The 24185-nt window shown below is 35.5% G+C and overlaps 1 protein-coding gene across 2 annotated transcripts in view; it reads left to right on the top strand.

Moving 5' to 3' along the window:
- The window catches only part of CHD1 (chromodomain helicase DNA binding protein 1), a 55166-nt gene extending 34016 nt beyond the window's left edge, over positions 1-21150 (top strand). Inside the window, exons 18-37 of one of the 2 annotated variants that reach the window (XM_063421994.1) lie at positions 13-84; positions 1800-1949; positions 2553-2701; positions 2939-3035; positions 3129-3224; positions 4152-4328; positions 4498-4658; positions 6006-6047; positions 6750-6880; positions 7251-7389; positions 8106-8256; positions 9267-9389; positions 9759-9896; positions 12161-12424; positions 12837-12977; positions 15711-15889; positions 17741-17837; positions 18058-18115; positions 19030-19240; positions 19444-21150. In XM_063421994.1, the coding sequence (XP_063278064.1) occupies positions 13-84; positions 1800-1949; positions 2553-2701; positions 2939-3035; positions 3129-3224; positions 4152-4328; positions 4498-4658; positions 6006-6047; positions 6750-6880; positions 7251-7389; positions 8106-8256; positions 9267-9389; positions 9759-9896; positions 12161-12424; positions 12837-12977; positions 15711-15889; positions 17741-17837; positions 18058-18115; positions 19030-19240; positions 19444-19804 (2937 nt within the window). In that variant the 3' untranslated portion in view covers positions 19805-21150. The remainder of the gene's footprint in view (positions 1-12; positions 85-1799; positions 1950-2552; positions 2702-2938; positions 3036-3128; positions 3225-4151; positions 4329-4497; positions 4659-6005; positions 6048-6749; positions 6881-7250; positions 7390-8105; positions 8257-9266; positions 9390-9758; positions 9897-12160; positions 12425-12836; positions 12978-15710; positions 15890-17740; positions 17838-18057; positions 18116-19029; positions 19241-19443) is intronic. The other variant, XM_063421995.1, reaches the window with a different exon arrangement.
- Positions 21151-24185: the final 3035 nt, after the last annotated feature.

Genomic DNA, 24185 nt, shown 5'->3' with positions numbered 1-24185 from the left:
CAATCTTTTTAGAGACTTGATGGATCAATAAAAGGGGAATTGAGGAAACAAGCACTGGATCATTTTAATGCAGAAGGATCAGAGGTATAGTATTGCTTTTCCTGAGAAATCAGTTTTATTTTTTCCCAAGAAGTACAAAAAGACATTGCACAAAAAAGAAAGGCTGAAAAAAAGTGAGGAATATATCGTAACGGTTGGAAATTCATTGCTACTGCCTAGAGTATAAGGTTCTAAATATTTTTTTAAGAAGAGGTTAAGTAGAAAACACACAGATTAGGAAAATGGAGCTGCTTGCTCTATAAATGCTGCAGAATTTTAACCCCAGCTTTGTTCCTCTAGAATTTAATAATGTTTACAAGAGTGCTGAACTTGAGCAGTAAGCATGCAAAAGTCCTTTGACAGTGGGCAGAACTAACTTCATATATCATTGCATGAACAATCATATTTTACTTGTTTCAAATACGATTCCTGTTATCTTCCACTTGTGACATGCCATGGAAGAAATAGTAAAGTACTGATTTTTAGCAATTCTTTGGGAGCAACCTATGAGTATGTAGTCATCTGTTAGGATTCTTTAGATTTTGAACTGAATATTTGTACCTTATTTAGCAGTCCTATTATGCAAGTCATTCCAAGTCTTTCGATTGGTTTAAATCTTTTGTCCTACACTTTCAGATTTAGAGGAGGGGAAGTTGGTCGGTCATTGATTTTGAGGTTTAGTTTGTTTGGTTTAATTGGTATTTGAAGATAGCATTTGTTAGTTGCTACTGACCTTATTTCTGCTTTGTGGAGGGAGAAGGACTGAACTCCTTGTTAAATACAAAAGTTAACTCTCTTTCAAATTTCTTTCATAGACATTGTTGTGAAATCAGACATCAGAAACTTCAGACATTTTCTGAAATGTTAGCAGTTATACTGTAAATTTTTTGAGATGAAGAAGAATTTAAACCAAGCATTTCTAAAATTGAGGCAAACTGTGCATTTGTACGGCAAGAAAAAGAATGCTCTCAGTTTTATTTTTTATTTCCTAAAATTTCATAATATTTTGGAGGGAATGTTGGAGAGGTTTTGTATTACTGAACTGAGAGCTGCCTGGAAATCTTTGACACAATTATCAGGACTCTTCCCTTATTGTAATGGTTGCTGTTTCCTGTACCTGTACTGAAAATTTGGTTTGTTTGGGTTTTTTTTACCCTGCTTTACTTTGGCTTGGATTTTGTATGTTGGTTTTTTGCATGTCTCAATATCCTTCTACAGTCTTTCATAGTTATGAAAGACTGATTCAATAATTTTATATTGCCTACAGGATTTTTTCTCCTTGCTGTTTACTCCTTTTCATATTGTTCATGAATATGCTGAACAGCCTTGAACTCAGCAGATGTTTGCTTCTGTCTCGTAATCAGTTATGTGTGGGCTCAAGTGCTTTCTCTGCTCTGACATGACTGTTTAGTCTTCCGGAGCTTGCGGCAGGGAGGATGGGAGAGCATTTTTGTAACATTAGAGGCTTTGACAGTAAGATTTGGTATTTTTTGGCCAGTCTGGTTTCTTTGGGATGTCTTGCTCAGTGATCCTCATCTAGGTTACTGCTTCCTTTAGACTGTTGAGAAGTCAGTAACTTTATGAAAGAAATCAGTAATCAGCATTTGCTTAATATTTAAGGAAGCTTTAAGCATAGAGCAATAACGGATTTGGTGGTCTATGATTTAGTAGTCTGCACCACATACTGCATAAAGTATATTGGTTCCTTTAGGAATATTAAAGCATTATATAAAAAACCATTTCCTACTTTATAATTTCAGGACTTCTGCTTTTTACTGTCTACCAGAGCTGGAGGATTAGGTATCAACTTGGCATCTGCTGATACTGTGGTTATATTTGATTCTGACTGGAATCCACAGAATGATCTGCAAGCACAGGCTAGAGCACATAGAATTGGACAGAAGAAACAGGTAAACACACTCAGTTTAAGCTCAGGACCTGAAGGACAATTCTGTACATCAGCTGTCCACTCTCTGTCTTCATCAGTCAGTCCTCATGTATTTTTGAGAATAACTAATACTTTCTGCATATGTCCAGAAATGTTAGTAATGCTTGTTTCTTTTTTCCTGAGTCTCCATACATCAAGATACAATAGCTGTGGTAATTGGGTGGGAGAGGGAGAAGAGTTGTGGACTTGTCTGTCTTACATTCATTAGTATGATTATCATTCTACAAAATAACTGCTACATCAGGCATATCCCCAATGCTTAAATATTCTAGTTCTCAAAAGGATTGTTCCCTTCTTACAGAAGACATACAGTAACAATTACCAATATGACATGATTACCTCCGGCAATACTTGTGCCAAGTCACTGAAGTTTATAAAGAAAGGTCTGAGACTATTCATTTGAGTTTTTTAAAATGTTTCTGTGAAGACCGTGGTAATGTGATTAAACTAGTATTTCGTATTTAAAACCGGAAACCGTATTTAAAACCGTGGAAAAAAATCTGAAGTTATGTAATAAAGACTGAGATTTCTGCTTTTAATTTTTTTAATTTTTAAATACACATAGGTTAATATTTATCGACTAGTCACAAAAGGATCCGTAGAAGAAGATATTCTTGAACGAGCCAAGAAAAAGATGGTGTTAGATCATTTAGTAATTCAGAGAATGGACACTACAGGGAAAACTGTATTACATACAGGCTCTACTCCTTCAAGGTACCTTTGTGTTTGTTTCTACACCAACTTACCCTTAAGAATATTTCACTTGTTGATGAAAGGCAAAACATAAAATGCAAAGTCTTTGTAGATTTTTATTTGCATATTAAATATGTGTCTCAATTATATAAAGTTTATATTTAACAGTGAAAAGGAAGCTTAATTGACTCATTATTATAGAGAACTTTTCCCAGTTAATAAGTTAACATGTTTTTCCTGAAATGTCATTTATTTCAGCTCAACACCTTTTAATAAGGAGGAGTTGTCAGCAATTTTGAAGTTTGGTGCTGAGGAACTTTTTAAAGAACCTGAAGGGGAAGAACAGGAGCCTCAAGTAAGTAGGGCTTGTGGACTAAGTAGATAAACCAGCTGAAAATATGTATGAATTATTTAATTGTAAAGAGAAACTTCTTTTTTTTATCCTCAGGAAATGGATATAGATGAAATATTGAAGAGGGCTGAAACTCGGGAAAATGAGCCAGGTCCATTAACTGTAGGAGATGAGTTGCTTTCACAGTTCAAGGTATGGCTCTGCTCCCTCCTTCCTGCTATAGTTATACTTTCCTTTTTAAATAGTGTTATTTCTCTTCTATGTATTTATCTCCTCGTTCTTCAGAAATAGATACTTCAGTAAGTCAACTCTGTATCACTTCCTAGTCAAATAGTTTTTCGCCTATGCATGGTACCTCACCATCAGTATAAACAATTAAAAATACATTATGTATTTTGATAATAAAATGAGATGTATTTATGAATGTGTTAATGATTACAATTTTAATTTTGTGTTTTATTTGCCTGCCTTTGTTATTAAGCAGCTATAGTATCAATAAATGCAATATATTCTTTGTGTTTTTTAGCTGATAATTTCTCCAAGTTGCTTTTAGCCCCAAAGTAAACTTGGAATGCCAGGTATTTTTAAGCGTTATCAGTTAAACATATAATGTGTGGGGAAAAAAATGCAGAGCATGACGTGTGTTTAGTTCAGGAGATTATTAAATGGCTCTCCTGCTAATCACTCACTCGCAACATAGTTTGATACCTGCATAGTATTAATGTTTGGTTACTTTTATATTATCATAGTTTTGCGTGAAATCAGGCATTTAGATGTTGTTAGTCCTATTTTAAAGGAAGTTACAGGTGTAACAGTCGTACAGGTGTGAGGGCCTTGATTCTCCTGTATCTCAGCCCATGCTGAAAGGAGTCTGTCTTTCCTATGAATGAAAGTACTTCCATTAGAGACTGTTTCATTAATTTGTAATTTATAAAATTTATATATATCTTATAAAACAATAGCATATATATAAATAGATAAAATATGTAAATATTATATATATAAATGCATAAAATATGGCATCCATAACTTTGTTTTCTTAAAGTAGTAGTTGATTAGTCATTTTCAAATTGTCATGCATTGACTTGATGAAAATATATAAACATTTTGATTTACAAGGTGGCCAACTTCTCCAATATGGATGAAGATGATATTGAGTTAGAACCAGAAAGAAATTCAAGAAATTGGGAAGAAATCATTCCAGAGGTCCAGAGGCGAAGAATAGAAGAGGAGGAAAGACAGAAAGAACTTGAAGAAATATACATGCTTCCGAGGATGAGAAACTGTGCAAAACAGGTGTCTCTTGGTTCTGACTGAATTGTAGTTCTCTGTTGCTTTTGGCGTAGTTTGTTGCTTTTGGGGTTTGGATTTTTTTTTTTCCTTTTCTGTACACATTTTTTTGACAGAGCAGGTAAAACTTGCTTATATTTGTTACTTACATAGCTTGCTTGCTCTGGAATTCCAGATTAGCTTCAATGGCAGCGAAGGGAGGCGCAGTAGGAGTAGAAGATACTCTGGATCTGATAGTGACTCCATCTCAGAAAGAAAAAGGCCAAAAAAACGTGGAAGACCACGAACTATTCCTCGAGAAAATATTAAAGGATTTAGTGATGCAGAGATCAGGCGGTAAGATATGGGAGGGCATGGATATTTAAAGGGGCAAGAAATTAAAATTATTTTTATTAATAATATTTTTATTAAGTCTTGAAATGACAGTGATAATGTTTTTCCTGAAATTGTTTGAAATCTTTTTATTCTAGGAATTTATTGTTTTTACCTTGTGATGCTGACATAGTGAACTGTTACAACAAGAATTTGAACCCCTTTTAATGAGGTATAAAATTAGGTTTGAAAAATATTCATGATAGGTTTAAACTTTTTAGTTCCTGCAGCCTATGAAGACGGTAATTTCACTGGATGATTACTGACAGTGATTTTACAAGGTGTGAGCTTTCCTTTAAAAAGAAATAAGCAAAATAATCTGGCTTCCAACAATTTATCTAAAACCCATGATGCTGAAAGCATAGGTTACATCTATTTGGTGACAAATGAAAGAAATTGATTGGGTTTTTTTGGGGTTTTTTGGTTTTTTTTAAACTTCTTGGCACTATAATTGAGTTGTTACATCCTGCTTTTTTAAAACTAAGAAAATATAAAATCCTATTTGAAACTTGTACTATCATTGGTCCCATTTGTATATGCTAAATATTTGCTGAAGTATTGTTTTGGTAGGAGGAGGAATTCTTCTGGTAAACATTTTTGGGTTTGTGAAATGGTACTTTGCTTCTGAAATTTAAGTATGTATGTTTCTCTAAAATGCTGTAAAGTTTTCAGAGTATTTTTTTTTTGAAGAATAACTTCAAAGATCCTTTTTGGCTTTCTGTCTCATCTAACAGTGACATAAACTACTTTTTTCAAGGCTATTCTTGGGCTTGCACAGGCAATTTTATTGTTGAGGAAGTTTTCTTTCTTCTTTTTATTTATTTATTTTAATTTTATTTAATTTCCTTTCTCATCCAAGTATCCCCAGTTTCTTTCCATTGCTTAGATATTTCAACAGAGAGTATCTCTCATGTAATTTTCCAAAATCTTCCCATTACCTTTTGGGGATTGCTCTTTTTAATAACTATATAATTACAGATAACAATGTCTGAAATCTTCATTTACTGTACATTCACATTCAGTTTTTATTTTTAGATACATACAGCTGCAGAATCCTCAGTCTTTTGAAATTAATAAAGTAATTTCTGAAATAAATTTTATCTTCTATTGTTTTATTTATATCAGTTCTCAAACCCATAAAACTGATTTTATTCATCTGAATATATGAAGCTTCTTTAATCTCGCTACCTTTTTTCCCCCCACTGTCCACATGGCATTATACTAAGATTAACAATTGTATCAGTACAACTTTAAAACAAATGTAGTTTGTTCAACTTATATTTAAATGGAAAAATTATTTTCTGTTACTAGGTTTATCAAGAGTTACAAGAAATTTGGTGGCCCTCTCGAGAGGTAAAGTTGTTTGCGTGTTATTTATGTGGCAACTTGGAATCTCTTTTTTATAAAAATTAGAATGTACCATGAAACTTTATGCAGCAGGGCAAATAAATACATCATCTTGAATATAGTGTGATTTTAGTGACTTCCATTTCCTTATTTATGGTGTGTATGCAGACAGCCACACAACAGACCTTGCCATTTGGAGGAATGCTTCCTTTATATTTATCTGCTGACTTGTTTAATCTTATTTGGTGATAATCATTCACTTACCGTGTTTGATAAGCCTGTTGAAAGCCTATCAGTTTATGCACTCTGACAGTCAAAGTTAGTTTTGCATTTTACATATTGTCAATTCATATTTTTAAGCTTCTTAAAAACTTTCCATCCTTAAAAATATTAATCCTTAGAAATATTTACAGTGCCTATGATTGTATGATACATATATGTATATATGATCTAATAGTTCCATTTCTTTTCTAAAGAAATGTGCAATAACTAACACTAGGGTTAAGGTTCTTTACAGTTCTTGTTTTATTTGCCTCATACCTAAATCATTTAGGGTTTTTCATCTTGGATCAAAATTGTACACCAAATAGAAACCACAGGTGACTGATAAATTCCGTGTTATTTTTTCTTAGTTTAGTAGTCTGAAGGAGTCATTCACAACTGCCAGATTTTCAGAGTTACAAAAATGAGTATTTTTTTTTATTACAGGTTAGATGCTGTAGCTAGAGATGCTGAGCTAGTTGATAAGTCAGAGACAGATCTGAGACGTTTGGGAGAGCTTGTACATAATGGATGCATTAAAGCCTTAAAGGACAATTCATCTGGACAAGAAAGAGCAGGTACAGTAGTCACGGGGCTTGAGGGGACAGTGAAAAATGTCAAGAAGTTTGAGTTACTCTTGCACTCTGATCATAAAACAAAAAAAAATTGTTGGGAAATACAAACAAAAATGTTGGCATGTGTACTGCATGATTTAAAAACTCAAGGTGATTTTTCCCCTTTCTGTGTGTGACTTATCACTGAAAAGTGGTTTTCAATTTGCTGTGAAATTTAAGAGTTACTCCTGTTATGTAGGGGCTTTTTAATTCTGAAGCATTTAATTCAAGCATTTGGTCAAGAAAAGGTGATGTGATATAATGGTTTTCTTTACACTTTTCTGATGTTATTTGTAAAGGTAAATGTTTTAACAGCTTTGTCATTTATTTTAAGGAGGTAGACTTGGGAAGGTTAAAGGTCCAACATTCCGAATCTCAGGAGTGCAAGTAAATGCAAAATTGGTCATCTCTCATGAAGAAGAATTGGCACCACTACACAAATCCATTCCTTCAGATCCAGAAGAAAGAAAAAGGTATTGATTTGTGCATATCTTTAAGGGAGTGGTAATGCAGAATACTTCTCAAGTCTTATTACTTTGGGGTTTGTTTTTTTTTTCAGCTTTGACTTAAACACTCTATTAAAAGCATTGTCCCTCTATTCCCTTTAAAAACTGACAGCGGTTGCCTCCTCCACAGCTGTACTTTGTTTTTTCTTCCTTTGCCACAGAAGCCGGTAACAGCTTTAACTTGTCAGTGGTATTCACTATGAACTGTGTTCAGTTACTGTCAAGAATTAGGACTAGAGTTCAGGCTTGCTGAGGAGCTAAATGTGTCAGCTTTGCTTGAGAGGAGTATCAACATGCAGCAGTAGTTGTTCCTACCCTCTAAACTTGCCACCTTGTGTATTGCAGTTCCTAAACTATTCACTTAGTTAGAACATTTGGATGATGATTTTTGCTTTTATTTGTGGCTAGCCAATTCTGTCACATAGCTCATGATACAGACGGATATTCTTCTTATTTTAGCCTTAATCAGCTTTAAAACACATTCCAGTACTGATTTCAGTAACTGTTCTATAGAAATACTAAGAAAATATTATGATAAATATTTGGATTCATTTCTTAAATTTACCAGCATCTTAACATAGAAAATAAATCTAGTTACATTACCTTCAGTATGTTCCCTTCCCCCTTTGCTAAGTTTCAGATGTAAAAATAATTTATTTGTCTTCCTAATATGTTTCTTCTAGATATGTCATCCCATGCCACACTAAGGCTGCTCATTTTGATATAGATTGGGGTAAGGAAGATGATTCCAATTTGTTAATAGGCATCTATGAATATGGTTATGGCAGCTGGGAAATGATAAAAATGGATCCTGATCTCAGTTTGACACATAAGGTATGTCATCTACAATAGTTTATCAAGGACAATTTGCTTAGGTATTGATGCTGCTAAGTAGCCACCTTCCTTACTGAAGGAGCTTACTTTATGATAAATGAAATTGCAGAAACATATGTCAGTTGTACTTAATACATACTTCATATCCGTCTTGTGTTATATTAGTAGATTTTGGGGTCTTAAGTATTTTGAAGCATGCATTCTTCCAGTCAGTTGCATTTCCATATTCTCACGTGGTTGGCCCTGTGTAATTTGATTCTTTTTCAGTCTTTTCCCTCTTTATTTCAGATGTTCTGGTTTTATCAATTTTGTGTTCTTGATCTTTTCAGAAGGGAGGTTTTTCTAGAGATGTAATTTAGTTTTCCATCCCCGCTTAATCCCCAGATTCTTCAGTTGAAGTTGTCTTCCACTCCCAACACTGAGAGTAGCTCTACTAGAAATAGTGCAGTAGCTTCTTAGCAATAGGTAGCAGCAGATACTGAGGAAAAGCCTGGGGTGGAGTAAACTTTGTGACAGCGCCAACAACCTACAGTATTGGGATTTGAAGAGTCAGGTGTGTGTCCAGATTTGTTTAATAATGATGCCTACTCCTGCCTTTCATTAATTTATATGGCTTTTGAAGCTACGTATTTGTAATCTTGGCAGCTGCATTAGAAGGTGAATGAGTCAAAGCCAGGAGTTCTGTAACTGGTACGGATTCCTGGAATTTCTTAGATGAAATATCAGAGTGGAGACAGAAATCTGAGGCTGGTTTCTTGAGTTGGTTTTAAACTCTGAGGCAATTTCCCAGACTCTCCAGTGGTTGCTTGCATGGTTTCGTTGGAGAGAAATGAAAACTTTCAAGAAATTCTCCTTTGCTTTAAACATTCTGTAACATTTAGCAGGTATAGGTGGAGTGGATTGTTTACCATGTCCTTTTGCACAGCTTTTGCTGTTCTGTGTGCTCCAGGCTAACATCTAAAGTTGATAATCTGTACTTAACAGCTGTGATGCTACCATTTTCTCCTCAGATTTTGCCTGATGATCCAGATAAGAAACCCCAGGCGAAGCAGTTACAGACCCGTGCAGACTACCTCATTAAGTTACTGAATAAAGACCTTGCGAGGAAGGAAGCACAAAGGCTTGCTGGAGCAGTAAGTAAAATGTGGCATTCATTACTAAGGTAAAACAATATGCTTATGGGTGTGTCACCTGAGCCTTTTCATTTTTTAGTTCTGCACTTTTTATTTGTGTAGTATTACTCTGTTACTAATCATAGTATGTAAGATGGACTCGGGATATAGATTGCAAGTTTCATGTTGTGTTATTCTCTTACTATTTGTGTGTATTCTCTACTGCTGCACTAAGCTCTCTCTGTAGTCCTGAGTAAAGTAGTTGTCATTAGTGACAGTAAATAAAATAAAAGGAACCCTCTCTTTGATGTTAAACAAGATCTTATTTTGCAAATATAGTGCAAAGATGGTTGTCAGTTGACATGATTAAAGAGATCAATTTGCATTCAGGGCAATTCAAAGAGGAGGAAAACAAGAACTAAGAAGAATAAGGTGCTAAAGGCTGCAAAATTAAAAGAAGAAATAAAAAGTGATTCTTCACCACAACTCTCAGAAAAATCTGATGAAGATGATGACGAGAATAATAAGGTGAGTATCTTTCACACAGTAAAGATGTCTATTCTGTTTTTCCTGTTAGTATCAGTTTGTATTTTATCTTCTGCTCGGCTTAATAAAATTAAAACACCTGAATGTCATCTTTTTCCTGTGCTGCAGTTGATGTTGCATCAGTACAAGAACATAGTAGACTGTATCTATTTCAATTTAATGATAAACTAATAGATGAGGAATTAGGAGTTTTCCCAATTGTTATAAAAATATGGTCTATTATTAGTTTCAACATTCTTTAAAGGCATTAGCACTGTATTTGCTAGAAGTGCAAATTACAGTTCTAAGACTACTGGGTTTTGCTCATGCGTTACTACTAGTACTAATGATTCTTAAGGTAAACGGGTTTTTTGAGGCTGAGAAAAATATCATCAAGCTCAGTTAGAAAGAGCAGCATAAAAAATTATATTTCAAGTCTTGCATATGAAAGCTCATGTATACATCATGGCTCTCATTTGTCAGAAAGACTTTTAACCTTGTTGGGTTTTTTTACTTCTGATTATTAATCTTAGTATTATGCTGTTATTGTATCTTTTTATATTTGTTTATCACATAGCAAAATCAGTAGACGTAAAAATTCGTTGAAGTTTAGGGTCATGTCACAGCTAATTTGAAAGCAGTTGACATAAGTCTGGATATATCAATATGTACTGAATTCTGTATGGAATTGATACATATACAACCGAATTATACATATATCAATAAAATACTCTCTACTTGGTTTAAAGCAAACAATTACAATCCATTGTAATTGTCAACCTGTTCTAAAAGAAAAGATACTTACAGAAATACATAGTTAAAATTAGCATTAGAAAAACCATGAAAAATCTATGAAAAAATAGTATTTTTTAACCACTCTTTCAGTGTATGTATTTAAATTGTACTATGAAGAATAAAATGTGAAGCCAGCAATAAAAAAAAATTAAATGTAGCCTGCCTTGTGTTTATAGTTACAATAATTATTGCACTGGAATTACAATAATTACCTGGAAGACTAAAACCTGTAAATGTTGCCACAGTTCCCAGTAAATTAACAGAAACAGCTGAACCCCAAAACTAAGCAAATTAATTCAGACTACTTTAAAAATGAGTGTTAGTCTTCATCTCCACTCAAAAGAGAAGACAGTGCTATCAGTTGATTGACTTTACCATGTTTAGGAAACTGCCTAGAATGCTGTCCTCTCTTTTAACAACAGGTACTCATCACTGCAGTACTTTTGGATACCGAATAACAATTGCATTTCTGAAAACTGGACTGTATGCTACAACCTTCCTAAACAACTGGCCTTAGCTACTTAGATTCCATACTGTGTTCACTATTTAAAACTTACCTATTTTACTGCTAGAATTATCAGGAAGGTTTTTTAATCATTGGATTTTTGCTAGAAAGTTTCCATGACACCTAAACACTAAACACAGCCCTGGTTAGGCTGGTAATTTCATACCTCTTCTGAGTAACTTGTTCAGTTCAAGTCCTAGTCAGTCTTCCATCTGTTTTTGTGCAACAGATAAGCAGTTCCTGTATGTGCCTTTCTGATCTGTTCAAATAAATTCAAACATTATGATTCTTCCACCTGTGTTACAATAATACTTTTTTAATAGTATTTTTCTGTGTCTGAAAGGATATTAGTTTCTGTCTCAGACCTTCTCAGTGAATATTATAAAGAGCAGTGAGTAATACTCCATTCACCTCCAAACAGTTGAATGGGCACCCAACAGAGAGTCTGTAACTAAAGGTTTTTTTAAAGTGTAGTAAAACGAACAGTTCTGGAAAAGAGAAAGTTGAGATTCTGTTACCTTCTTAGTAAACACTGTGAGTGTTTAATATGGGATTGGGACAAAGCTAATTAGGTCAGAAGTCTTCTGACACCTCCCATCACTTGACTGACCTGACCGATCAGGTCAGTTTTGCAAGACCATACTTCCTTTTAGATTTCAGTTCTTCAGCCTTTAAGAGGACTAAGTTCAAACTTTATTCTAAGTTAAATGGACACAGTTTCTCATACCCACTGCCTCTGCCAAATCAGATGTGACAAATGATGTGGCACTTGCTGTGTCACATCAAGGAAATGCGTGCACAGCTCTCATATTTCTTTACCAGCTGCATTCAGTGCTATTTGAGAGGTGATTTGATAAATCTATATCCAGAAATAAAAAACGCACAGATAAAGTGTTTTAACCTGATAGTTGCAAAACTTGCAAAGATAGGAACAGTTTGATGTGACATATATGCTTGCATATTGCAGGATGAGATTGTTTCAGTGAAACATCTGCATAAAAAAATTAAAGCAGAAAAAGAAAATGAAGAAAAGCCTGAGCCAGATACTGGTATAAAGAAGGAAGCTGAAGAAAAAAGAGAGACAAAAGAAAAGGAAAGTAAGAGAGATTTGAAAAGGGAGAAAAAAGAAAAAGAGGATAAGAAAGAATTGAAAGAAAAGGATATTAAAGAAAAGAGAGAAAACAAAGTAAAGGAATCCACACAGAAAGAAAAAGAAGTAAAGGAAGATAAGGTAACTAGGTTTACTTACCTTACATAGTGCTAGAGAAGGCCAGCAGGTTTATGTGAATGATTTTGAGATGAAAAAGTGTTTTGGATCTGATCAGTTGTCATTTTATTAAAGTATTTTATGTCATTTGAAGCTTTATTTTTAGTACCTGAAACCACAAGGACAGGCATTTCAAATGGAGAAGTACATTTTCAGTGATATATCTCTTAATTGGACTGAATGTGTGTAAAATATGCCTTTTTTCCATTTTCCTTTTCCATTTCACAGAGGAAGTAAAATGTACTGTCACTAAGTGTCAGCATAGATTTTATTCTTTACATATTGAAGAGAATGCAGTAGTTATGGGGATTGTCATATGTTATAATTGCAAAAGTAAAATAAAATGTACTTAAATATTTTTGTATCTTGTTCTTAGGTAAATGAAATCAAATCAGAAAATAAGGAAAAAGCTAAAAAAACTCCATTGATGGATACTCCAGTTCATATTACTGCATCTAGTGAACCAGTTCCTATATCAGAAGAATCTGAAGAGCTAGATCAGAAAACTTTTAGTGTGGTAAGTCCCCTTTTGATAAATTAGTGTGTATACTTAATAGTCTAAATTAGGACAATTCCTGATATTCTTGATGCTGTTACTTGGCATCGTAACACAGGTGATCTTTTGCTATGTCTCGCATCAATGAATGTTACTGACAGTGTACCAAAGTAATCTTTGACTCTGTTCTAGCAGTTTTGTTTTGGCTTTTTGCTATATTTGTGCAGGATAATAGAAAAACTTATCCAGTAGTTATTAGGATTAATAGGTTGAGAATATAAACTCAGGAATCACTTGTATATCCTGCTTCTTAAAGAGCAGATGTGAATGAGTGTAACTGGAATTGGTGGAGTCTTTGGCTTCACCATACCATATATGCTTTTCTTCTTTCTAAGACAGCAAGAAAAACTAGTTTTCAGCACATCCCTTCTGAAGTATTGCAAACTTCAGTTAGTGAACACAGGAAGAAACAATGCTAAAGCACTTAGAAATAGCTTGCTGAGATAATGTCTCTGACACCAAAAGAATTCTGTTTAATCACTACTGCTTATAAGAATAAAATTAACATTTGAGAAAAATGCATATGCACAATTTATGTGAAGTTTTATAGGTTGGCTGAAGCCTGTGGAAGAATATCAGTGAGTTACTTTGAACAGCTGTGGCTGTTTCATCATTCAGATTTCACAAGCTGTGTTTTTGCCGGCCAGGTCTGTTGGGTCTGTTATGGATGCTGGTTGTGACAATGACAGTAGGATTCTCTTGAGTGGGGCAGTTACTGTCCATGGGTTTATTGTAAACAATCCAAGTAACTTATACATGATTTTCAGCATGGGCCTGGAGTGATTCAAGTGGATATGCCTGTGTGGCTAATGACAGAAAATAATTTGATTTCCATGTGCAGTTATATGTTTCTGAGCACTTCTTCCATTGAAGAACTGCCCTCTATAAGCTGTCTTTTTAAAAGCTACTTTGTTCTGTGGCAAGTGCAGTATGAAAACCAGATGCTTAATTAGTGGTGTGAGATGGCAATGGAACAGCTTCCCCAGTTTTTCTTAGTTGTCCCTAGATGCTTACCTGCAAATAGTGATAGTCCATTTCATTCCATTCCAGGTATTTGTTTGGTTTTTCTAGGTTTGGTAGTGTAGCAGGGAAGAATGGGGGAAGGAGGTGGTTGGAGTTTATCATTATGCCATGGTCAGGTGCAGTCTAATTAAACATACTTAACTGCACTTTCAAAAGAAAATGTTCTTCAGGCTTAACTGATTGTGCCGTCGATAATAAGGAGGATCTGGGTCTCATGCTGTACGACGTATGACTAAACAGGTGTCTGCAATTTAAACCATGCCAACTGGATCTATCTGAATTTATTATTAAAACATTGGATTCAAAATATGAAAATCCAAGACTACACAACCTTTGTTTGTGGCTAGTCTAGGCATTCCCTGTGGCCACATCTCAAGTGCTGTGTTCAGTTCTGGGCCCCTCAATTCAAAAAGGACATTTTGGTGCTGGAGCGAGTCCGGAGAAGGGAATGGAGCTGGGGAAGGGTCTGGAGCCGAAGTCTTACGAGGACTGGCTGAGAGACCTGGGGTTTTTGAGCCCAAAGTAAGATAGGGGAGACTTCACACAGCTGCCTTTATAGCAGGTTGTAGCCAGGTGGGGGTCAGGTCTTTCCTCAGGGAGCCAGTGACAGGACAGGGAGAAACAACTGCAAGTTGGGAAGGTTTTTGTTGGATGTAAGGAAAGATTTCTTTAGGGAAAGAGTGGTTAAGCAGTGAACAACCTGCTTAGGGAGGAGAAAGAGTCACTATGCCTGGAAGTGATGGAAAGAACGACTGGATGTGGGATTTGATACAGTTTAATGGGGATGATGGTGTTCAGTCAAAGGTTGGGTTTAATGCTCTTGAAGGTTGTTTCTAACCTTTATGGTGCCATACCCTAACTAGCTTTCTTCTAGGTAGCATAACTTCTGTTAGTGTCTGCATAGGAGTGAGGTTTAAAATTGCTCAGAAAGCAATTTTGATCATTTGTTGAATGCCAAATGTAATGGTTGCAGAAAGTATGTGTTTGAAATGTACTGAAGACTCTCGTATTTAATTTTGACATTGAGTTTGTAGGTGCTGACATAGCTTTGTAGGTGCTGAAAAGGGTAAGTCTTGTCCTTACATGGTTGTGCTCAGTTTTATTTGTACAATACAGTTGTAGTAAGTCCTTTTCCTCATAAATCCTGTATATTAAGTTAGTGCTTTCTTGAATCTCAGTGTAGTGTCCCACCCTTAAGGGGAAAGCATCACCCTAAATTCTTGGATGTTTGCGAGGGGAAGGAACAATAAGAGGGTCTGCAAAAGCTTACAAAGTTTTTTAGTAAATTACACACTTAGAATGAAAATCAGCATGTTAGTCCCTGACCTGCCATATAAGCAAGCCACAGCAGTGGGTTTTGAGCAGAAAAAAAGTGGCCTCACAGCTCTCTGGCTGCTGGTGTTTGAGATATACACATTAGCACCTTCTACACCTTGATATGTGTGTTTTATACAAACTAATAAAGAGAAGTGAATTTCCAGCTGGATTGATAATCTTTCAAAGGAAACATGTTAAACATTTTTAGGATCTGTGAGGAATTCTTGTGTTTCATTTGACTTATAACAATATTGTCTTTACCTGTGTTTATATATCACAGTAAAAGGTGGGTCATGCTTTAGAATAATTTTTTTTTTCCTTTGAATGGACATACTCATTTTTTCCATTTTACAGTGCAAAGAAAGAATGAGACCTGTCAAGGCAGCGTTGAAACAACTGGATCGACCAGAAAAAGGCCTTTCTGAAAGAGAACAGCTGGAACATACTAGACAGTGTCTTATCAAAATTGGGGATCATATTACTGAATGTCTAAAGGAGTACACAAATCCTGAACAAATTAAACAGTGGAGAAAGTAAGTTACTTTCTTGGGCTTTACTTGAAAAAGGGAAATCTGCAATTGGTTCCAGTGAGAAGAATAGGCTTTCGTTATTTGTCCTGTTTATTGTTCACTCTTTCTTGTATCTTTCTGCTGTTTTAAATAGTAGTCTATGAAGAGGTGATCATACATTGTTCTGACCTGTAATGGATTGACTTTAAGCATTGATGCAGAGCTCTGTATTTTGTTCAGAGGGTGGAGACATCTCTGCTTAACACTGATAGCACATGCTGGGGGCTTATCATTACCACTGTGTTTAGTCAAAACCATTCTTACCTTTAAAGTTCTGGTTTTTCAACTTGAGGTCGTTTCAGTTTTTTAATAATTCCTATCGAAAATACACAGTTCTAAAATTGTGTTGAATGGATGATGCCAATCATATATTGGCATGTAGAATTCTTTATTGGTTTTTGAACGTACACTAAAATTAAATTACATATTGTGTATTAACTATGACTTGATAAAAGCATTTATCATAATGTACTGAGATGCACTTTAAAAGTGAGGGAAGAGTTTGTTGCTATCTATATCAGGTGACAATATAAAAAGAACTAAGAAAAAAAATACTGGTCTTGTATTTCATTGATAAATTCGTAATGCAATTTGACTTACTTTTGTCGGAATGTTCACTTAACACCTTTATGCTTGAAAATACATCCTGTGATTACACATATCAAATTCTTAAGGGTTGCATTTTCTTGAAGAATACTCTTAGTGTAATATGCATCTGTTGATTTTTACCTCCTATACGTGAAAATAGTAAGGTAATCTGACATACAAAACCAAGATCCGTGTCTTACATTTTGGTAAATTTATTATTACTTTAAGCGGAAACTTGTAATAGAGCTGTTATTCATAATGCAATGACATTATGTGTAGATAAATATAATACGTATTTCAGCTGTATTTGATAAGAAGCAGGATAGCTTATATAAAGATAGAATGGTCTCGTTAGACACACCATTGACTGGTTGCCTACTTATGCAAACTTCTGGACAGAAATTACCATGTTTAAATAATCACAGTGAAGGAGCATACTGTTGCTTCCTGAACCTCCACACTTCAAATATTTTTGAGCACTGGTATTCTGTAGACTCTTTTAAGCATTCCACCTGCAAATTTCACTAAAAAGAAAAAATCAGTATCTGTAAAAAAAACTTCCCCTTCCTGGATCACAGGTCAAGTTTTCTTCACAATTTTAGCATCTTGACAGCAAAAGACTTAATTTTTTCTTCTTTGGTTCCTTCAAGCACAGATTAGGCACAGATTTATTACCCTATGACTTCTATCCTCTTTCACACTTCTTCCTTGGTTTCAAAAGCTTGACCAGATTTTCAAGGTCTGTGGAAAGCACCTCTTGCTGATGTTTTAATAATAAGGTTTGTTGGTCAAGTGTCTTATGCTGTAAAAGATATCAGGTTTAAAAGGATTTTTACTTCCTTTACATACTTAAATTTTTTATTTACAGACTGATAAATACTCAGAATTCAAACAAATTTTTACAATGTATATGATAACTGTGTTTTGAATAAGCATTTCAGAAAAATGTAACAATTCTTATTAGTTCTACTGTCCATGCACTTCATTCTCTGAAGTACTTACGATAAATACAGAAAAGTGAAAAAAATTTTTAAAGGAATCAATCGTTCAAATGTTTTATTTACAACTGCATAACCTTTGTTGTACAGTTAGGCAATACTGTGGAGATTATATAGCATTTTAGATTTAATGAAGTAGTGTTCAAATAATTTCAGTCAAATCATTATGCTACATAATACAGGGAAAAGAAATTGAAAGAAGAATTACAACTTCTCTTTTCTTCCTCAGAAATTTGTGGATTTTTGTCTCTAAGTTTACGGAATTTGATGCCAGAAAGCTGCACAAACTGTATAAACATGCAATCAAAAAACGTCAGGAGTCTCAGGTAACATTTTCACATCCTTCCAGAATACACAAATATATATTTTAATTATTGCAACTTTTATTGGATATAGAGGATTATAAAGAACACCAAAGTACACTTCAAGTTAGTATTTGTATTTGCAGTATGGTAGTCTCTTTTATTAAGGTATTTTTCCAATCTATTCAAATGAATTTCGGGATTTACCAATAAGTACATTTACCAATGTACTTGTCTTTTTTAGCAACACAACGATCAGAATATTAGCAGCAATGTGAATACACATGTAATTAGAAATCCAGGTAAGAAACTTTTCAGTATATTCTTGTGTTAAATACCTTAAATATTCATGTTTATTTCATTTCACATGTCTCCTGGGTCTGTTTTCCACACTGCTAAATACCGCAGAGATAGGCTAATTTGAAAAGCTTCACTAATTTGCTGATGAAATCCAGCAGAGTGCAGAGTGAGGCTGGTACTTACCAGATTATTTGAGTGTCCCTTAAAAAAAATAAGGAAACAGTTTTTGTATTAAATTTTGGAGAGGGCAAGAGATCTACTTAAAAACTGTAAAACCTATAAACTTCTCAGAAATTCCGTGACTGTTTGTAGCTGTTGCAGTATCACAGTGGTGTAAGAAAGCAGTTTATTAGTCAGTCACAGTCTGTTGTTAGTTACAGGGGCTTTTATTGTTGACAGTAACACTGATTTTCTTTCCCTGCATTGCCACACCTGGTTTTTTTGTATGTAGTACTTTTTTTTACTGTGTTACTGAACCTTCATGCATATTGTCATGGACTTAAAATCATGTATTTTAGGAATACCACTGAAATTCTTTTGGTAACAAGGTGTATCTTTAAAACTGTTACTCATACTAAGTCCATATCTTCTTAGAGAGGAAGTTGCTGCCATTCTGTCTAAAATGGCTCTGCTGACAGTTCTCTCTACTCACTGCTGGTTTGGACAATTATCATAGACTGAAGGGAGAGGTTAAGAAGTTCAGTTTCCAAGTCCTACACATTCTAGCTTGCTTTCCACTTAATTCTAAAGTTTTCTTCTGTTCACTGGCATTAGTGCATTTGATTTTCAGCTATGTAGATCTTGTTTCTTTTAAATTATGTCCCTTTCATACTGGTTTACAGCTGGTGGGTAGATGTGCTGTTTGAATTGGGTGAAGTGAAGATACTTCCTTTTTAACCTCTGCTTTATTAAACAGATGTGGAAAGACTGAAGGAGAATACAAACCATGATGACAGTAGCAGGGACAGCTACTCCTCTGATAGACATCTGTCACAATACCACGATCATCATAAGGACAGGCATCAGGGAGACACTTACAAGAAAAGTGACTCCAGGAAAAGGCCCTATTCAGCCTTCAGCAATGGAAAAGATCACAGAGACTGGGATCACTACAAACAAGAGAGCAGGTGAGTTTCTTGAGCAATTTTGAAACCTGGACAGAATTCCCTTTATGTTCTTGTAGTTATGCTTGTAGGAAGCATCAAACAATCCTCTGAGTAACACAAAATTGCAACTGTGATCTTTCTCTAATGCAGTTCTGTCAGTTTTACATGATTGTGGCCCTTGATGTGTTACCAGTAACTAATACAGATAAGTTCTCTTTTTTTAGATACTACAGTGATAGTAAACACAGGAAGTTAGATGACTACAGGAGCAGAGACCACAGGTCAGGCCTGGAAGGGAGTCTAAAAGACAGCCGGGTTCATTCGGATCACCGTTCCCATTCAGACCACAGGATACATTCAGATCACCGTTCTTCTGAGTACAGCCATCACAAATCTCCCAGAGATTATAGGTACCACTCAGACTGGCAAATGGACCACAGAGCTTCAGGTAGTGGCCCAAGGTCACCACTGGATCAGAGGTCTCCTTATGGTTCAAGATCTCCCCTAGGTCACAGATCTCCATTTGAACATTCATCAGATCACAAAAGTACACCTGAACATACATGGAGTAGCCGAAAAACATAACAAAGACTAATATTTTCTGGACCTTCTTTTAGCCATATACAGTAAATTAACACAGTAATTGCCTTACATGACTTGAAAGATACAGACGGGATATTCTATCAGTAGCAGTATTGTTACTTCTTTCCAGGATGCAAGGTCTATTATCCCAACAGAAGAAAAATATTTTTGTATTTAAAGTTTATGCTGCACTGTGCTGCAAATGCTGTGGCACTTTTTTTTAAGAAATGGAAGATGTTTACTTTTACAGGGACCTCAACACTGCCCATTTCAGACTGGATCTTATTATAAAACTCTTCATGTTAAAGTGGTTTGAGGCTGATAATGTTTTAAGTTATGTTTGTAAACGAACTTTTAAACACTGATCTGTGCTCATATTTCAGGAGGGAATGGGGAAAATATTTTTTTTCTTAGTAAAGAACTCTCAAGGACTTTGTTCACTTTCCAAAGCTACTTGTTTACATTGTACACTGCGACCACCTTGCCGCTTTTCATCACAAGCTTGAATATTTAAATTCTGTACCTATACCTGTAAAATAGCCAGGATTTCTCCTGTTTGTGATCAGTTACAATGCCTTTTTACAAAACAAACAAATAATAATAAAAAAAAAGCGAAACACAGACAATGGCTGTAAATTGTTGTAAATTTATTAAATGAGCTTTTTTTCCCCCTCAGGCTTTTTTTGACTGTTCCTTTCCCCACCAACTCAGGACTTCTTGTCATAATTATGAAATTAAATCAGTGTACTTACATGTTCCAATAAAAGATTTTGATGGAGTCACTGCTCAGAATGTAAAAATGGGGAAAGGGAACTTTATTCCATTTAGTTCTCCCTTTTTTGAATACTTTAGATACATGTTTTGGTTTTTGGTTTTGGTTGTTTTTGTTGTTGGGTTGGTGGGCTTTGTGTGTGGGTTGGTTTTTTTTTTGGTGTCTTTGGGGGTTTTGGGGTTTTTTGTTTGTTTTTGGTTTGGGTTTTTTGTGGGTTTTGGGGTTTTGTTTGTGTTTTTTTGGAGGGGATATTTTTTCCATATTAAACTGTCAGTGTTGTGATTGTTTGTAATGGTAAGAAATATCTTTCTAAACTGTGCTCTGGAAAGCTTTTCAGGTGCATTGGTTTTAAAGGAGGTGTGTCAAATACCTGAACACTTCAGTATCCAAATCAATCAAAATTAATTGTAAATTCATATGTTCCCTCTTCAACATGCGCAATAATGTCAAATGTGCTATGCAGGTAGTTAATATTTTAGAAGATTTGAATTATGACTTTATTGACAGAATTGTTACAATGCACACTGATTGTACATAGATAACTTCTATCTGACAAATTAAATTTAAACTAAAAGGACACGTGGGTCTTGTAGTTTTCTGCTGTGTTTTTCTATACAGTGTTACTTTTCCCCAGGTTTACCATAAAAACATTAAAAGTACTGAATTTTATTCCTGGTGATAACCAGAGATGGTACCTAGCCTGGCATCATGTGGCAGGAGTTGCATCTGCTGCTCCAGTTTTTCTCTGCTCCTGCATTGTGGAGTATTTTTTCCAGTTAAGCAGGTTTATATGAATGCATTACTATAGAACCACGATCTGTCCACAGAGTATTCCAGTTCCTATTGTAACTTGTGCCTGTAGTAAGTTAAGGATCTTACTTTAGGCGCAGTTGCTGCACACTAAGTATTGAGCTCATTTAGTGTAGGCTGGGACTTGGTTAATTAATGCTGCTTCATTTCTTAACTTTTCATCTTGACAGGATCTGAGCTGTTAGAGTAGTAGTTCTGCTTTCAGGCTTGATTGTTCAACAGTGTTTAGGCAGCAGAATCTGATAGGGTTGTTCATGTCTACCACACATATTCCACTTCCAAGGGTGGAAACCTAGAGGTCAGAGCATCTCCAGCCACGGACACAATTCTTCCTGTTTGGGAAGCACAGAGATGCATCCTGGAGCACAGACAGGGCATTCCCACAGAGCCTGGTTCTCCATCAGTGTGGCTGTGATACAACACTGTGGCCTCACATGTCATGGTTGGTCTATACATTCTCAGGTCTCTGAAATATCTTGGTGGCTTTGATGATGCAGGTCTTTGGGAAATAGTCTACTTACGCTTTGTAACTTTTACTCAGTCACGTTTGCAGATACACAAATCACATTTGCAATAGTTTAGTTTTTTCCTTTGTGGTTGAAGTTTGAATATGGAAATTACCTTCATTTGTGGTAAGGCCTGTTATGGTGTATTTTACTTCTCAATCCCATATCCTCTGCAAATGAGCCATTTATCATTCAGTCTAAGTGTAGATTTGATCCTTATCTCATTTGTAATGAAAAATTATCAAGGAGTGTGTCCAGTTCTGAAGCATGCATCAGATACTAACGCTTGTCTGTCAAAGATTTTTGGAAGTAAGAATTCTGAGGACTGCCAGGGAAGTCCTCATATGGCTATTGATAAAGGCTTAGGTGTTCCATTTACCATGCATGGAAGTCTAAGACTTCCATCTTAATCCTGTTACATATTTCTAGTCTACCATTCCCAGTACTACCCAGAAAGAGTAGACTGTTGTTAAGTATGAAAAAGCAGATTTAAAACTGTATTACTGCTCTTAAAGTTTTAAGGACAGAGAAATGCATGTTCTGGTCACTGTTAGTTGTCAAGGGTGATGGTTTGGTCATCATATACCTGTTCACAGTTCCTCTGTGTTTCCCCCATTTTGATCCTCCAGGCAGATGTCGTGGTGTCTGAGCAGCATTCACACAGTTGCTGTTTTCTAAGAGTCTTTCACCACAACAGGACTTGCAAAGGATTCAGGCACCAAGCACTGAAGGATGGCAGTTCCTGCAGCGGTAACATGACACTCCTATGGAAGGGAGTGTGCCCTGACCTTGCTTTGAGACACTTCACTCCCGAGGAAAAATACCTTTGATGCCCTTTTGAAGCTTGATTAGCTTGATTTGTCCCTGCATGATAGTTTGTCATCCACAAACACATCTTGTCAGTTTCCCAGCCCTAACTGTGTAGCTGCAGGCTCCACTTACAATACAAAATCCCAGGGAAGTACTCTGGTAGCAAAGCAGTTCTGAGGAGCTGTTTCCATCTCCAATGTTAAGCCTAGTGTGTTCAGTGCCAATAGCTCTTTTTGGTAGGAAATTACCTCACCATAACTTAGGAATTACACAGAAATCAATATAGACTTGTTTCTGTTAGAGAGTAGTAAATAATGTTAAAATTAGTAATAGCTGGTATGAGTTGTCCGTTTGTACCAAACAAGGTTAATTTTACTGAACTGTGTTGGGACAGGTATATAGTGCTGTCACTTTAGGTCTTCATTCTTCCAACAAACTAGTGTGGCTGCACCTAAAATTTCAGTTTTGTTCTTAAAATTTTATGCTGAATCTTTTATTTGTGAAACAGTTCAGAAGCAGTAGCTAAAGGAATGTAGTTGTGCAGGATGCTGATAAGAGCAGAATGAAGAGAAGATTCATGGAATTATTTTTTTGTTTCTTAGGCTTTTTATTTTCCTCTATATTCCAATTACCTGTCTTAAGATATAAGCTGAGAACACCTGAGTAATGGCAAGTATCTTCTGGTCCACCTGTCCTTAAACTCCCATGATGTATTTGGATATGGCCAATACAAAACCAGTATTTCTAGCATGTATTTTCCAGGCCCATAGCCCTACAAATTTATTAATAATTATTTTGTTCTTTGTATTTTTAAAGCTTTTAACAAGTGAAAAATTGCTTTGGGATAAAAGATTAAATTTAGTTATGATTGTTAATTTGCATAAAGATGTAAGAATTGCTGTTGTCCTGCTGAAAAGAAAATAACTATTTCTGAAACTTGCATAACAAAATAATTCTGCTTTTAAAATTATTTGTAGCATCTTCATAAGCCTATTCAAAAAGTACTCTTGAGGTTGAGGCATTGCCACGGTTGATCCATGTTTGCACTACCACAAAGAAGGGCATTGCTGACAGTCTCAGCTGGGTCTAGGGTGCCTGAGAGGGAGGCAGGTGAGTGAGCATTTCCTGGATGCCGGATAGGTGACTGTGAAGGAAATGGTGCCCCAGGGTGCTGCAAGTCCCTCTGATACCTGCTGTTCGAACTGTAAGTGTCCAAACCCAGCCTAGTACTGAGTGCAGCTATTTTTACACCCCAAATTCCCACCCCACAACTTCACCCTTAGTGTTTCTTAAAGAGTTTGGAAATTGCTGCTGCGAGACTTCTGAGACATTTTGACATATAAACTTTAGATCTATATTGAGTTCAAGCACTAAGGCTGAAGCCTGAATAACACACTTGGACATTACATATTATTTATTTGACACAGATTTTTCATCAGACAAGTCTGTCTTTGAAAATAAACATCTAGAAATCATGGCAGCAAAT

This window comes from Prinia subflava, chromosome Z, assembly GCF_021018805.1.
Source record: "Prinia subflava isolate CZ2003 ecotype Zambia chromosome Z, Cam_Psub_1.2, whole genome shotgun sequence".
Lineage (NCBI taxonomy): Eukaryota > Metazoa > Chordata > Aves > Passeriformes > Cisticolidae > Prinia > Prinia subflava.
This window is presented reverse-complemented; position numbering and strand designations above follow the sequence as displayed.